The sequence below is a fragment of the Mercenaria mercenaria genome, unplaced genomic scaffold (genome assembly GCF_021730395.1).
Source record: "Mercenaria mercenaria strain notata unplaced genomic scaffold, MADL_Memer_1 contig_3808, whole genome shotgun sequence".
Lineage (NCBI taxonomy): Eukaryota > Metazoa > Mollusca > Bivalvia > Venerida > Veneridae > Mercenaria > Mercenaria mercenaria.
In genome coordinates this window covers 74,668-87,447 of record NW_026461984.1, presented here as the reverse complement: position 1 = coordinate 87,447, position 12,780 = coordinate 74,668, and the positions used below count along the sequence as shown (strand labels likewise).

Sequence of the window (12,780 nt, the reverse complement as noted above, 5' to 3'; positions counted from 1 at the left end):
CCGACATTGTACAATTTCTGGACAAAATATTAAAGTGATCAATCGAGTTTTTTTACTATAATTCTACCTGTCATCAGACTAACACATTATATACAGAAACAAATCATGTTTAGCTCCCAATAAAATGTAAATATATATACCTTCAAAGCAAATCAGTCACTTTAAAATGCTGTTTTAGTCGTTTACAGGGTGTGATATTTTCTCGGCAAAAAATAGCATCTCGAGTTAATATACGACATACTTAAATTGTGTTTATCGCGTGAAAAAAAAAGAAAACGATGGATCCTATGGTTGTTTAATATGCACAGATGCTTAAAGGTTACAAACATAACTTGTCATCAGGTGTAAAACGTTTAGAGTGGATCGCATTTTAGTCCGAGTAGACTAAGTAGTCTGTACCGTAACAGAGGACGGATTATATCCAAATTGCATTTGGAACATCTCACACGTCGTCGTAGGGAGACTCCAAAATGTTTATGATGATTTTTATTCTCCTTTTGGTTATATTTTTCTCATATCTGCCTTCATATTCGTCAAAAATATCAAGAAGTGTAAGTATACAACATTGCAGTGGTAATTATGCAATAAATATACAATGCGTTTTGAAAGTCTGTGTTAATGTAGCAGTGTTTTCGGATATGCGTAACATTTGGCTACTGACATTTAAAAAAAATTATATAAATTAGCCTATAATTATAATATGATGAAAGTTATGAGACATTCGGGGAAGCAAAATATATGGCAGTGAAACTTGCAGAAGTTTTATATTCCAAGCAATTTGTATAATTTCATCTCAGCATCTCGGGACCAAATATCTAGATCCTCTCTGCAGTTCTGGCTACCATATCGTCGCACCACGTAATTTTACGCACACCTATTTCGACGCCATTTTTGTTTTGACCTCGTTCTCGATTAACTTGGGGTTTCCGATGACGTAGTTACTCGGTGTAATGACAGAAAACATCATGGTTACTTTTACCGATAAAAAAGTTGGAAAGTTCAGGATTTGAAGATATATATTTATCAACTTACATTTATCCTATACATGATTTTTAATGTTTCTACTAATGCAAATTTTCATCCATTTTAAAACTTTCCCTGTGGAAGCTTAGATTAAAAAAGTTACTGGAAATTTTGTTGTACGTCTGCAGCCGACTTTGGTGCTATCAAGGTCACATCACTGCCATGTGACATATGTAGTCGCACTATTTTATGCACTGTTTTGGAAGGTGTACGCATTATATATCAATGCGACCATTACTACACACTTCATTTTTTTTTTCTCTTGTCAAGTAGGCTGCGAACACTGGGTTCATCTAAAGTTTTGTATAACACAAAATGTGCCAAATTCCTCTGTAAACACTGCAGTCCAGAAAAATGAAAGAAAAAACATCAGACAGTGTGTATTAAAAAAGCAGAGTGACTATTTATGTTCTTAGCCCCTTATGTTCATGAATGTTAAAATGTTTTCAGATTTATTTATATCCTTTGGCCTTAATATTGATTATCAACTTGCATCTGCTTTTGTGTCAAGTTTTATTGCAGCATCCATGACAGTTATGGTGTAGCACATTACTTACAGTGATTGCACAAATATTAAGCCAATCAAAAGCTTCGTAACAAGTATCATGTAAGATGCGTCGAAATAGGTGTGTTAGAAAAAAGTATGGCCGACCACACTAGTTGTTGTTTACCTTTTGATTTCTGGCAGTCAGTTGTTTAGAATAAGATGTTATTGGTATAATTCAGTGCATAAAAGGTTAGTGCACATGCAACATCTAATAGAGTCACGTATTGTTACTGAATGAAAAAGCGCGGCCATGTTGCTTGTTATGTGCGTCGAAACTGGTGAGTCTGGGATATGCCGTTTTCTCATATTCTCGAGTCAAGTAAATTTTCTTGTGGTTTGTACATAGTACAATAATGCCCGTTGTTAGCAAAGATGCATGTGTTTATTGATCAGTGTGTAGAACTTAATTGATAAAGAGCAGCGTATTATCTAGTCTAAATAATGAGACCTCAGGTAGACTGATTTGATATTTTATGTTGTCTACCTCGGAGGCGGATATTGACAAGTCAAAAATATATAACGATATTCAACTCTCGAGTACAATTATTTGGACTACGCATTATCGTGCTTGTACCACTTGTTACGTTATATGTCCTGCCGACTTAAAATAAAACTTATCTTATCTCATTACTGAACAACAAGTTGGATAATTAAAATCATTGTTTTGTGTGCTTGATACGAATATATGAGTTTGTCGGCCGTTACGATCTGTAGCAAATTTGTTATCATTAGCCCAAATAAAATGCTTTAAACAGGCAGAAATTATAAGTATTGAATAGGTATGATGAAACAAATGAAATTTAAAACAGGTATTTTATCAAGAATTCAATGCTTAAATTCGTTTTTCATATTTGTCACCTGTTTTATTGACTGTGATTTTCGGACATCTGTATCATTTCTTATGAGATTTTCTAGTGCAATCTAAGTAAAAAGTCTGCATTTAAGAAAAATATGACAACTGTTGCAAAAGCAGTTCTTATTTTGAAGCATTTTTCGAAAATAAAACGTGCAAAGGCACCAACAGTGCTCCAGCTAGCTATTTACAGCAGGGCGCATCCGAAATTCAATCCAATCCCCACCCACTGCAATATGCAAAATAGGATAACTTGAAATATGAATTGCTTAAAAAAATCTATTTACTAATGCACTTGTTTTAGATAAAGCAGGTCTTTTCATCAGGAAATTGGGAAGAGGCCGTGGCCTTTCAAATTGGAAATTTATGCGCGATAATTGTCCATTTTGGGAAAAATAATGAAATGAAATTAACCACTGAAAGACAAGCTAAATTTATCTCCCCAGAAACACTGACTAAAATCCAGGCAATGGAATATAACGGATAAGACTGGTAATAAAGTGCAACAAAAAATAGATATCAGACAAACGCTTCCTCTGGAAATACTAAAATGTAAACAAAATCTTAACCATCTGTTGGCATGATTTTGGGAAATCTTACTTTGCATTTAGGGAAATATCTCTGCCACAGTTGGGAAAAAATAGTATCTTTTTGGATTTGGCAGTGGCCGAATATAGGCCTCTGCTATATAAGGATGAAAAGCCCTGTTAAAGTCTGAAAGTTGCATTTATAACAGAATAGCTTGACCCCTGAAAAGATGATCCTGACTTTTGAAAATCTGATTTTGATCCTTGAAAATTTAGGCTGAAGAGTCAATGACACTTGAGTTTCAGAACCTACCGGACGCCCTGCTATGGACAAACATCTTTTTATTGTTAATCTTTTGTATGTAGTTAGTATTTCAGCAGATGTAGATTTGTAATAATATTTCCAGGTAACTGAACACGTTTTCATAATCATTAGACAGCTCTTTTTAAACTCTATAGTACATTATAGTCAAAAGAGTTGTAAGACTCTCATTCTGAGTCATTGTCTTTTATTCAGGCAACCTAGGAAATATGACACAGCAAAGTGTCAAATTCTTGACTCAGTTTTATGAATAATTATGTCTCTCCCAGGAGACATATTGTTTTTGCCCTGTCCGTCCGTCCGTACGTCACACTTCATTTCCGAGCAATAACTGGAGAACCATTTGACCTAGAACCTTCAAACTTCATAGGGTTGTAGGGCTGGTGGAGTAGACTACCCCTATTGTTTTTGGGGTCACTCCATCAAAGGTCAAGGTCACAGGGGCCTGAACATTGAAAACCATTTCCGATCAATAACTAGAGAACCACTTGACCCAAAATGTTGAAACTTCATAGGATGATTGGCCATGAAGAGTAGATGACCCCGATTGATTTTGGGGTCACTCGGTCAAGGGTCAAGGTCACAGGGGCCTGAACATTGAAAACCATTTCCGATCAATAACTAGAGAACCACTTGACCCAAAATGTTGAAACTTCATAGGATGATTGGTCATGAAGAGTAGATGGCCCCTATTGATTTTGGGGTCACTCCATCAAAGGTCAAGGTCACAGGGGCCTGAACATGGAAAACCATTTCCGATCAATAACTAGAGAACCACTTGACCCAGAATGTTGAAACTTCATAGGACGATTGGTCATGAAGAGTAGATGACCCCTATCGATTTTGGGGTCACTCCATCAAAGGTCAAGGTCACAGGGGCCTGAACATGGAAAACCATTTCCGATCAATAACTAGAGAACCACTTGACCCAGAATGTTGAAACTTCATAGGATGATTGGTCATGCAGAGTAGATGACCCCTAACGATTTTGGGGTCACTCTGTGAAAGGTCAAGGTCACAGGGGCCTGAACATTGAAAACCATTTCCGGTCAGTAATTTGAGAACCACTTGACCCAGAATGTTGAAACTTAATAGGATGATTGATCATGCAGAGTAGATGACCCCTAACGATTTTGGGGTCACTCTGTGAAAGGTGAAGGTCACAGGGGCCTGAACATTGAAAACCATTTCTGGTCAGTAACTTGAGAACCACTTGACCCAGATTGATGAAATTTCATAGGATGATTGGTCATGCAGAGTAGATGACCCCTAGCAATTTTAGGGTCACTCTATTAAAGGTCAAGGCCACAGGGGCCTGAACATGGAAAACCATTTCCAATCAATAACTTGAGAACCTCTCGACCCAGAATGTTGAAACTTCATAGGATGATTGTTCATGCAGAGTAAATGACCCCTATTGTGTTTGGGGTCACTCCTTTAAAGGTCAAGGTCACAGGGGCCTGAACATTGATAACCAGTTCCGATCAATAACTTGAGAACCACTTGACCCAGAATGTTGAAACTTCATAGGATGATTGAACATGCAGAGTAGATGACCCCTATTGATTTTGGGGTCAGTCTGTTAAAGGTCAAGGTCACAGTGGCCTGTTCATGTAAAATCATTTTTTGGAAATAACTTGAGAACCACTTGACCTACAATGTTGAAACTTAATAGGATGATTGGACATGCAGAGTAGATGACCCCTATTGCAGCCAACCATCAGTGTCTCTTTGACTTTCGCTCCTGACCCCTATTGACTTCTTGCCTATAGGACTTTGCATTGGGGGAGACATGCGCTTTTTTACAAAAGCATTTTCTAGTTTATGACATGTTGTACTTCAGTTTTGTAATAAAGCCTCACCATATCTTGAGACTTATTTTTTGAATTAGTTATTACATTGAAAAAAAAAGAGTTTTTTTTAAGCTGAAGAGAAATCACATACATATCCAAATGGCATTTTCAATTTAAAAAAAAATATTTCATTAAAAGTTCAGAGATTGAAGAATATACTACTCACTTTAATATTACAGATTGGTGGATATTTTATACACCTGACAGATGAGGAGTTGAACCTGAGACAGCAGGTGAGAGATCTGAAGGCAGAGCAAGGTGCGGTCAGTATGACAGATGAGTTTGCCAAGTATATGAAACTACAGAGGAAGATAGACAGACTAGTGGACCAAGTGAAAAAGATGGGTAGGAATAGAATTTTGAGCATGACTGTTCAGAGAATGAACACTTGTCACTTGGGTCAGAGTTTGAAGGAGTATTGGTTCAAGTTTTGTAGCAAGCTTCTCCACTTCTACATATCTTCCTTTTTCATATATTTTTTTACACTTACGTAATCTTACTGTTTAATATTCTTTGTTACATACCCTTCCCCTCACCTGGAAAAAGTAACAAAACAATTTCATGTTCCTTCCTCTTCAATCATTGTTACTTTGTGCACCTTCACTCCTGCATTACATTCCCCATCTACCTCCTGTACACACCTACCTCATGAACACAGGAAGAACAAATCTCTGTAGGTTTTTTTCACATTCACAATCGTCTGTCATTTTACAGTTCTAAATTTATTCACCAAATTTTTCTTTGTTGTAGTTGGTGCACTCACTATTAATTAAGACAGATTTGTACATTTTATTAATATGTGTAATTAATGATAAAGCTGAATAAGGTTTCAGTGCACACATTACAATTTACATAAATACATACAGGATGCAAGATGTGTAAAAGCCATTGCAGACTTTTATGTCGAGATTATTCAGAAGTTTATCTATAATATTTCAGGGTCTTCAAGATCTCAGAAGATTACAATGTTCTCAATGGGTGTGAAGATGGTAATCAATGTATTACATGTAAGTTTTAAATGAGCCGTGCCATAAGAAAACCAACATAGTGGGTTTGCGACCAGCATGGATCCAGACCAGCCTGCGCATTCACGCAGTCTGGTCAGGATCCATGCTGTTCGCTTTCAAAGCCTATTGCAATTAGAGAAACTGTTAGCGAACAGCATGGATCTTGGCCAGACTGTGCGGATGCGCAGGCTGGTCTGCATCCATGCTGGTCGCAAACCCACTATGTTGGTTTTTTCATGGCGCGGCTCAAATGTGATTTCAGCTGTTATGATTGATCAACTGCAGCACAGTTTAGTAGTATGCCAGTTTGTCAATTTAATGTTAAATTCAAAGAAAGGCATAGTCTTTGGTCCTTAGTAACTTCTCTTCTGATACTTTTAATGTCAGTATATTTTGTGTCAAAAATTTGTTTTTTGCTTTGAATGGTAACATGTTTAAAAGCAATGGTTGACAAATTTGCCATGTCTTTGTTTTGTTCGTATGAAAATACAATTAATTTTCTGGGCAGGTTTGTACAGTTAAGCTGTGAGAAGACACTGAATATTTCTATAGTATTAATTCAAGAATTGTGCGTTTTTAGGGCATTGTAATGATTTCTGTGATCATTTTCTACAAGAATGATCCACTGTACATGCTGCCAGAACAATGGTTTTACCCTGTTAACAGATTGATAGCATTTCCTACAGGAGTACCAGGTATATCTCGTTTCTGTCACTTGTTTATTTATTACATTTTAAGTTCATGTTTGTTTACTGTTTAATTTAGATTAAAATATGGTACATGTAATTAACATAAATAATCACACCTGAATAAGATAAAAAATTTCATATGAACATAATTATGGTGTTGAATTAAATGTGTCAGAATGGAAGTTCTCAAATGAAGTTGAGGTGAAAAATTTTGAAATTGTCATGTACACAGCATTTGGGATAAAATTTCACCGAAGGGCATTTTATTACTTCTGTACTTTATAAGGAGTATTAAATTTAGGATATTTGGTGAAAATGTATATGTCAATATGTTTTTACCACAGTCCACTTTTGCAGTACAGTTGAATATGTGCTAAGACTACCACAGTTTTCACTTTCAGTTTACAGTGTAAATTAACCTGGAGAGACAACCAGGTTTTTAATCACTGTTGTTAAATTATTAAATAGTTAATTTTCATGTGTCAATCAACAAAATTAAATCCCAACAAAAATAAAAATTCACATTTGTATTATCAGTAATATTTCAAAACCGCTACCTTAAGTCCTGGCGAAATAGCTGTTTCGACCTGTCACCAGCACTAAGAAATTAACCTTTAGCATGCTAGATAAATTGTCGTCTGCTGGAAATGTCGTCTGCTAAAATTGTAAAGTTCATTCAATTTGCTCCAAAATTGGAGGAAATATTGTCAGAGTAGCAAACAGCTTGGAACCTGATCAGACGCCGATTTAGTCGGCGTCTGATCTGGTTCCAAGCTGTTTGCAAAGGCTGTTAAACTCGCCTGCAGCAGGCTAAGGGTTAAATGATTTTACAGTTTTGCAGTTATAACAAATGTTGAGTTGAATTCTTAATCTTCTGAAGGAACGGCCTACAAACTACAGTTGTGTGTCTGTAGAAGTTCACAAAACAATGTTAGCTGTAGATTTGCAGGTAAATAAACATGTGTCACTGGCTAGGTTCTAAATTAGTTCATTTTCTTTCAGGTGGTATAGGTGTCACATGTTGGATACTTGTGTGCAGTTCAGTTGTGTACAGGCTGAAGAATTTCATCAACGTTCAGCCATCGGCACAAGAACTCAAAGTGGATTCATGATACCTTGTGTTCGTAGCAAAACAAGTTCAGTTATAATGTATCACCCAGAATAGTGGAAACCAGTAATCAGAATGTTAGGATACTGCTGCTAGGAGATGAAATGATAGTGTTTTAACCTTTACTATGCTAACTTTTTAAAATGTACTGGTCCATCATTCAGTTTGGGCAGAACCGTTTATTAATTGAAGGGGTGGTCACTGAAAATTAAGTGACTGAATAGCGAACAGTGCAGATCATGACCAGCCTGCACGGATGTGCAGACTGATCTTGTTCTGCACTGGTTGCAAAGGTAGAATCACTTGCCACCAGCAGGTTAAAGGTAAAGAAGTACCAGTATTTTATGTACTGTGCCACTAGAAGTTTTGTATTTATAAGATTTACCGATTCACTTTAGCACGATTTTAGCCTGTGATTAATTTTTGGATTCTGGACTGGTCAGGGTATTAGAATGATCTTAACATGACATTAAGAAGCGTAGGTTAGAAATGTTTTCACAAGGGCATTCATTTTACGGAGTTTTGTACTGTAATATTTTTAATCTAAACAAATAGTTTTTCTTTCATCAAGATTATTGTGTTCTCCGGCTGCTATTGTCATTTAGCTTTTATTTAACTGTTACTCAGTGTAAATAAGTATTTTTATTCAGGACCAAGTACTCATCCTGTCATACATATTTGTTGCAGTTCCATGGCTCATCCAGTTGTTATATTACCTGCACTTTGGAGAAAAAACTGATTTTATGTAAAGGATTAAGCAATTGTCTTAGGTTTTTATCAGTATAGGTCTCTTATATAATGACCATCTTTGAAGTATGTTACATGGTGAGGAATCTTGGAACTGAAGTTTAAAATTTGTGGTAAAAACCCCTACTGTAAATGTGAATGATAGTGGGTAAGGTTTTTTGCTATATGCTCAGTTGAACCCTTACCATGCTAAATTTCTGTAATGAACTTGTCCATCTTACAATTCGGACAGTACCATTAACTGTTAAAAAGAGGTGCTTACCAAAAAGATATTGGCTGAATAGCGAACAGTGCAGATCATGATCGGACTGCATGGATGTGCAGGCTGATCATGATCTACACTGGTTGCAAAGGCAGAATTAATCGTGTCCAGCATGGTAAGGGTTAGAGCTGATCAGTAGCTGTATTCTGATTTATTTATATTTATTTTTATGTCTCTCAGACATATTGATTTACTCCTCTGTGTGTGTGTGTCTGTCACAAATTTTGTCCGCACTCTTAAGTCGAACATTTCTCATCCGATCTTCACCAAACTTGAACCAAATATTTTTCATCATAACTCCTCGGCCAAGTTTATTAACTAGCCAAATCCCCCAAGGCACTTCAGAATTATGGCCCTTGAATTACCCAAAATCAGCCTTTTTACTCTTCAAAGGTATATTTGTAGTGAGTAAACAGTATATAAAGACTGAATTACTATTTAGATGAATAGGCAGTTGTGGGAGACATGCGCTTCTCAAAAGCAGCTCTAGTTGCTTGTGTTTTTGATCTCTACTGAGATGTTTTATAGGAAATTCAATATTTATTGTAAAATGATATAGTTTTTTGGACTCATTTTTAGCTTGACTATCTGAAGAATAGGGGAGCTATCCTACTCGCCCCGGCATTGGCGTGAGCGTCACACAAATGTTAAAGTTTGCGTACCACCCTATATATTTTCAAAGTCCATTGAGGTATTGCTTTCATATTTTGCATACTTGTTTACCATCATGACCCCAGTCTGTAAAAAGGAGGAGGCAACTCTGTCAAGCATTTTGACTGAATTGTGGCCCCTTTTCGACTTAGAATATGCTTATTGTAATGTTAAAGTTTTACTCATAGCTTATATTATACTATCAAGCACTGTCAACTGACAGCTCTTGTTAAATTAAAAAACAATTCTCTTCCAAAAATGGCAGCTTCTGTTTATGGCACTTTTGTAATTTCTATTTCTAAGAAGACAAGAGAATGAAACCAGTGACATGAGCAGTTTTATGTTATACATTTTTATTTATTTTTGGCTCTAACTGCCTTCGTTTTTACTTGAACACATTAACAGATAAACATATGTATAAATTGAACACATATAACAGAGAATCAGCTTGATGTACATGTACATATTTTGCCAGAACATTATTTATTTTAGCTTGCCTGATTTTTAGCTCACCTGAGCAATGCTCAGGTGAGTTTTTCTGATCGCTCAATGTCCGGTGTCTGTCGTCTGTCAACATTTAGCTTGTGTATGCGATAGAGGCTGTATTTTTCAATTAATCTTCATGAATATTGGTCAGAATGATAACCTTGATGAAATCTAGGCCGAGTTCGAAAATGGGTCATCTCAGGTCAAAAACTAGGTCACTAGTTCAAATCAAAGAAAAACCTTGTGTATGCGATAGAGGCTGTATTTTTCAATTAATCTTCATGAATGTTGGTCAGAATGATAACCTTGATGAAATCTAGGCCGAGTTTGAAAATGGGTCATCTCGGATCAAAAACTAGGTCACTAGGTCAAATCAAAGAAAAACCTTGTGTATGCGATAGAGGCTGTATTTTTCAATTTATCTTCATGAATATTGGTCAGAATGATTGCCTTGATGAAATCTAGGCCGAGTTCGAAAATCGGTCATCTCGGGTCAAAAACTAGGTCACTAGATCAAATCAAAGAAAAACCTTGTGTATGCGATAGAGGCTGTAGTTTTCAATTATTCTTCATGAATATTGGTCAGAATGATAACCTTGATAAAATCTAGGCCGAGTTCGAAAATGGGTCATCTCGGGCCAAAAACTAGGTCACTAGGTCAAATTGAAGAAAAACCTTGTGTATGCGATAGAGGCGGTATTTTTCAATTGATCTTCATAAATTTGGTCAGAATGATTACCTTGATGAAGTCTAGGCCGAGTTCGAAAATGGGTCATCTGGGGTCAAAAACTAGGTCACTAGGTCAAATAAAGGAAAAACCTTGTGTATGCGATAGAGGCTGTATTTTTCAATTGATCTTCATGAATTTTGGTCAGAATGATTACCTTGATGAAATTTAGACCAAGTTCGAAAATGGGTCATCTGGGGTCAAAAAGTAGGTCACTAGGTCAAATCAAAGAAAAACCTTGTGTATGCAATAGAGGCTGTATTTTTCAACTGATCTTCATGAAATTTAGCCAGAATGATTACCTTGATAAAATCTAGGCCGAGTTCGAAAATGGGTCATCTGGGATCAAAAACTAGGTCACTAGGTCAAATTGAAGAAAAACATTGTGTATGCAATAGAGGATGTATTTTTCAATTGATCTTCATGAAATTTGGTCAGAGTGATTGTCTTGATGAAATCTAGGTCGAGTTAAAATATGGGTTATCTGAGGTCAAAAACTAGGTCACTAGGTCAAATTAAAGAAAAATCTTGTGTATGCGATAGAGACTGTTATTTTTCAGTTGATTTTTATGAAATTTGGTCAGGATGATTGCCTTAATGAAATCTAGGTCGAATTTGAATATGGGTCATCTGAGGTCAAAAACTAGGTCACTAGGTCAAATCAAAGAAAAAACTTGTGTATGTGATAGAGGCTGTATTTTTCAAATGATCTTCATGAATTTTGGTCAGAATTATTGCCTTGATAAAATCTAGGTCGAGTTTGAACATGGGTCATCTAGGGTCAAAAACTAGGTCATATCTAAGAAAATGCTTGTTTTATCGCAAGAGACCAATTTTTTGGTCCGATCTTAATGAAAATTGGTCAGAATATTTGTTTCCATGAAATCACTAGGTCAGACATGTTTTACACTGTTATGGTGTGTTTCTTAGGTGAGCGACCTAGGGCCATCTTGGCCCTCTTGTTTAAAAAATTCTATGAGCTGTTTTACCGTTTTGATTTTTTAAGATATCTTTAATTATGTTGGTTTTGTGGCATTAAATATAATTTTCCCTGTGAAAAAAATGTTTTTCAAAATACTACATAATGTTTGCATGGAAGTTGCTTTTATGCTAATAAGAACAAGTTTTATAACAGTCATTCAAAAAATAAGTCAAAATTGAAATTTTAAAACTTTTTGGTGTGCAGAATGGCTGAAATTTATGATGGAAATAGCTTATTAAATTGTTTCTGATGATAAATTTGAAACAGAAAAATAATAAAAAAGTTCTTTGGAGTGCTTTAGAATGATGTAATAGATGGATGACATTGTCTTATATTTATAGAGGAATTAAAGAAAACATTTTGATGGAAAAGGAAGATAAAACAGTAGTTCAGAATTTCTTTGCCTTATTGCCATGTCAGCTTGTGTCACAAAGTGCAATAAACTATTATGATGTTCTTCTGTTTCTTATTCTTGAACAATGCTTCTTAAAAAAACAGGTCCGATTTTAGATGTTAATAGTTGCTAGATCAGAACCAGAAGACAGTTGAAATTTAACTTTAAGAAAATACAGTGTATGTCTTAGTTTGCTCAAGTTTCAAGGATTGTGATAATAAACAAAATAGTTCTCAGGTGTGAGCAAGTTATCCAGCTGTGAGCAAGTTTTCTGGCTTGTTTGTGTTAGAACGGGGTATTTGAAAACTGTTGGATGAGGACTAACTGGGGTGTATCTTCACCATTAAATTAATAAGTTGTCATAGGATATAAATTGTATTTGTGTGTCTTCAGTCCCAGCAAATCAAATAAAAATGCTGGTCACTACTTGGAGTTAACAAAATGCAAATATGAGATGTGAAATTGTACCCCCAGATACAAACTAATGAGGACTACTTAGTATCCTGTTATTCCTTTCTGTTTCAGTTAATGGTGGCATACAGCACTTTATGAAATTTCCTCATTAAAATCTTAATGGTTTATATCTTTTTTTAATATATAAA

General features: G+C 35.7%; 1 protein-coding gene across 1 annotated transcript; it reads left to right on the top strand.

Annotated features, from left to right (window-relative positions):
- Positions 1 to 392: 392 nt before the first annotated feature.
- On the top strand, positions 393 to 12,241 carry LOC128553422 (guided entry of tail-anchored proteins factor 1-like). Its single transcript, XM_053534566.1, has 5 exons — positions 393 to 551; positions 5,305 to 5,470; positions 6,065 to 6,132; positions 6,713 to 6,827; positions 7,824 to 12,241. The coding sequence occupies exons 1-5, from the start codon at positions 471 to 473 to the stop codon at positions 7,931 to 7,933; spliced, it is 540 nt and encodes a 179-aa protein (XP_053390541.1). The 5' UTR covers positions 393 to 470; the 3' UTR covers positions 7,934 to 12,241.
- The last annotated feature ends 539 nt before the right edge of the window (positions 12,242 to 12,780 follow it).

What these genes read in the sequence shown, in the direction of transcription:
- LOC128553422 (XM_053534566.1), top strand. Translation starts at nt 471, where the DNA reads ATGTTTATGATGATTTTTATTCTCCTTTTGGTTATATTTTTCTCATAT. An exon ending in CGTCAAAAATATCAAGAAGT is followed by an intron (nt 552 to 5,304) that starts GTAAGTATACAA and finishes TTAATATTACAG; the next exon opens with ATTGGTGGATATTTTATACA. An exon ending in ATTTCCTACAGGAGTACCAG is followed by an intron (nt 6,828 to 7,823) that starts GTATATCTCGTT and finishes ATTTTCTTTCAG; the next exon opens with GTGGTATAGGTGTCACATGT.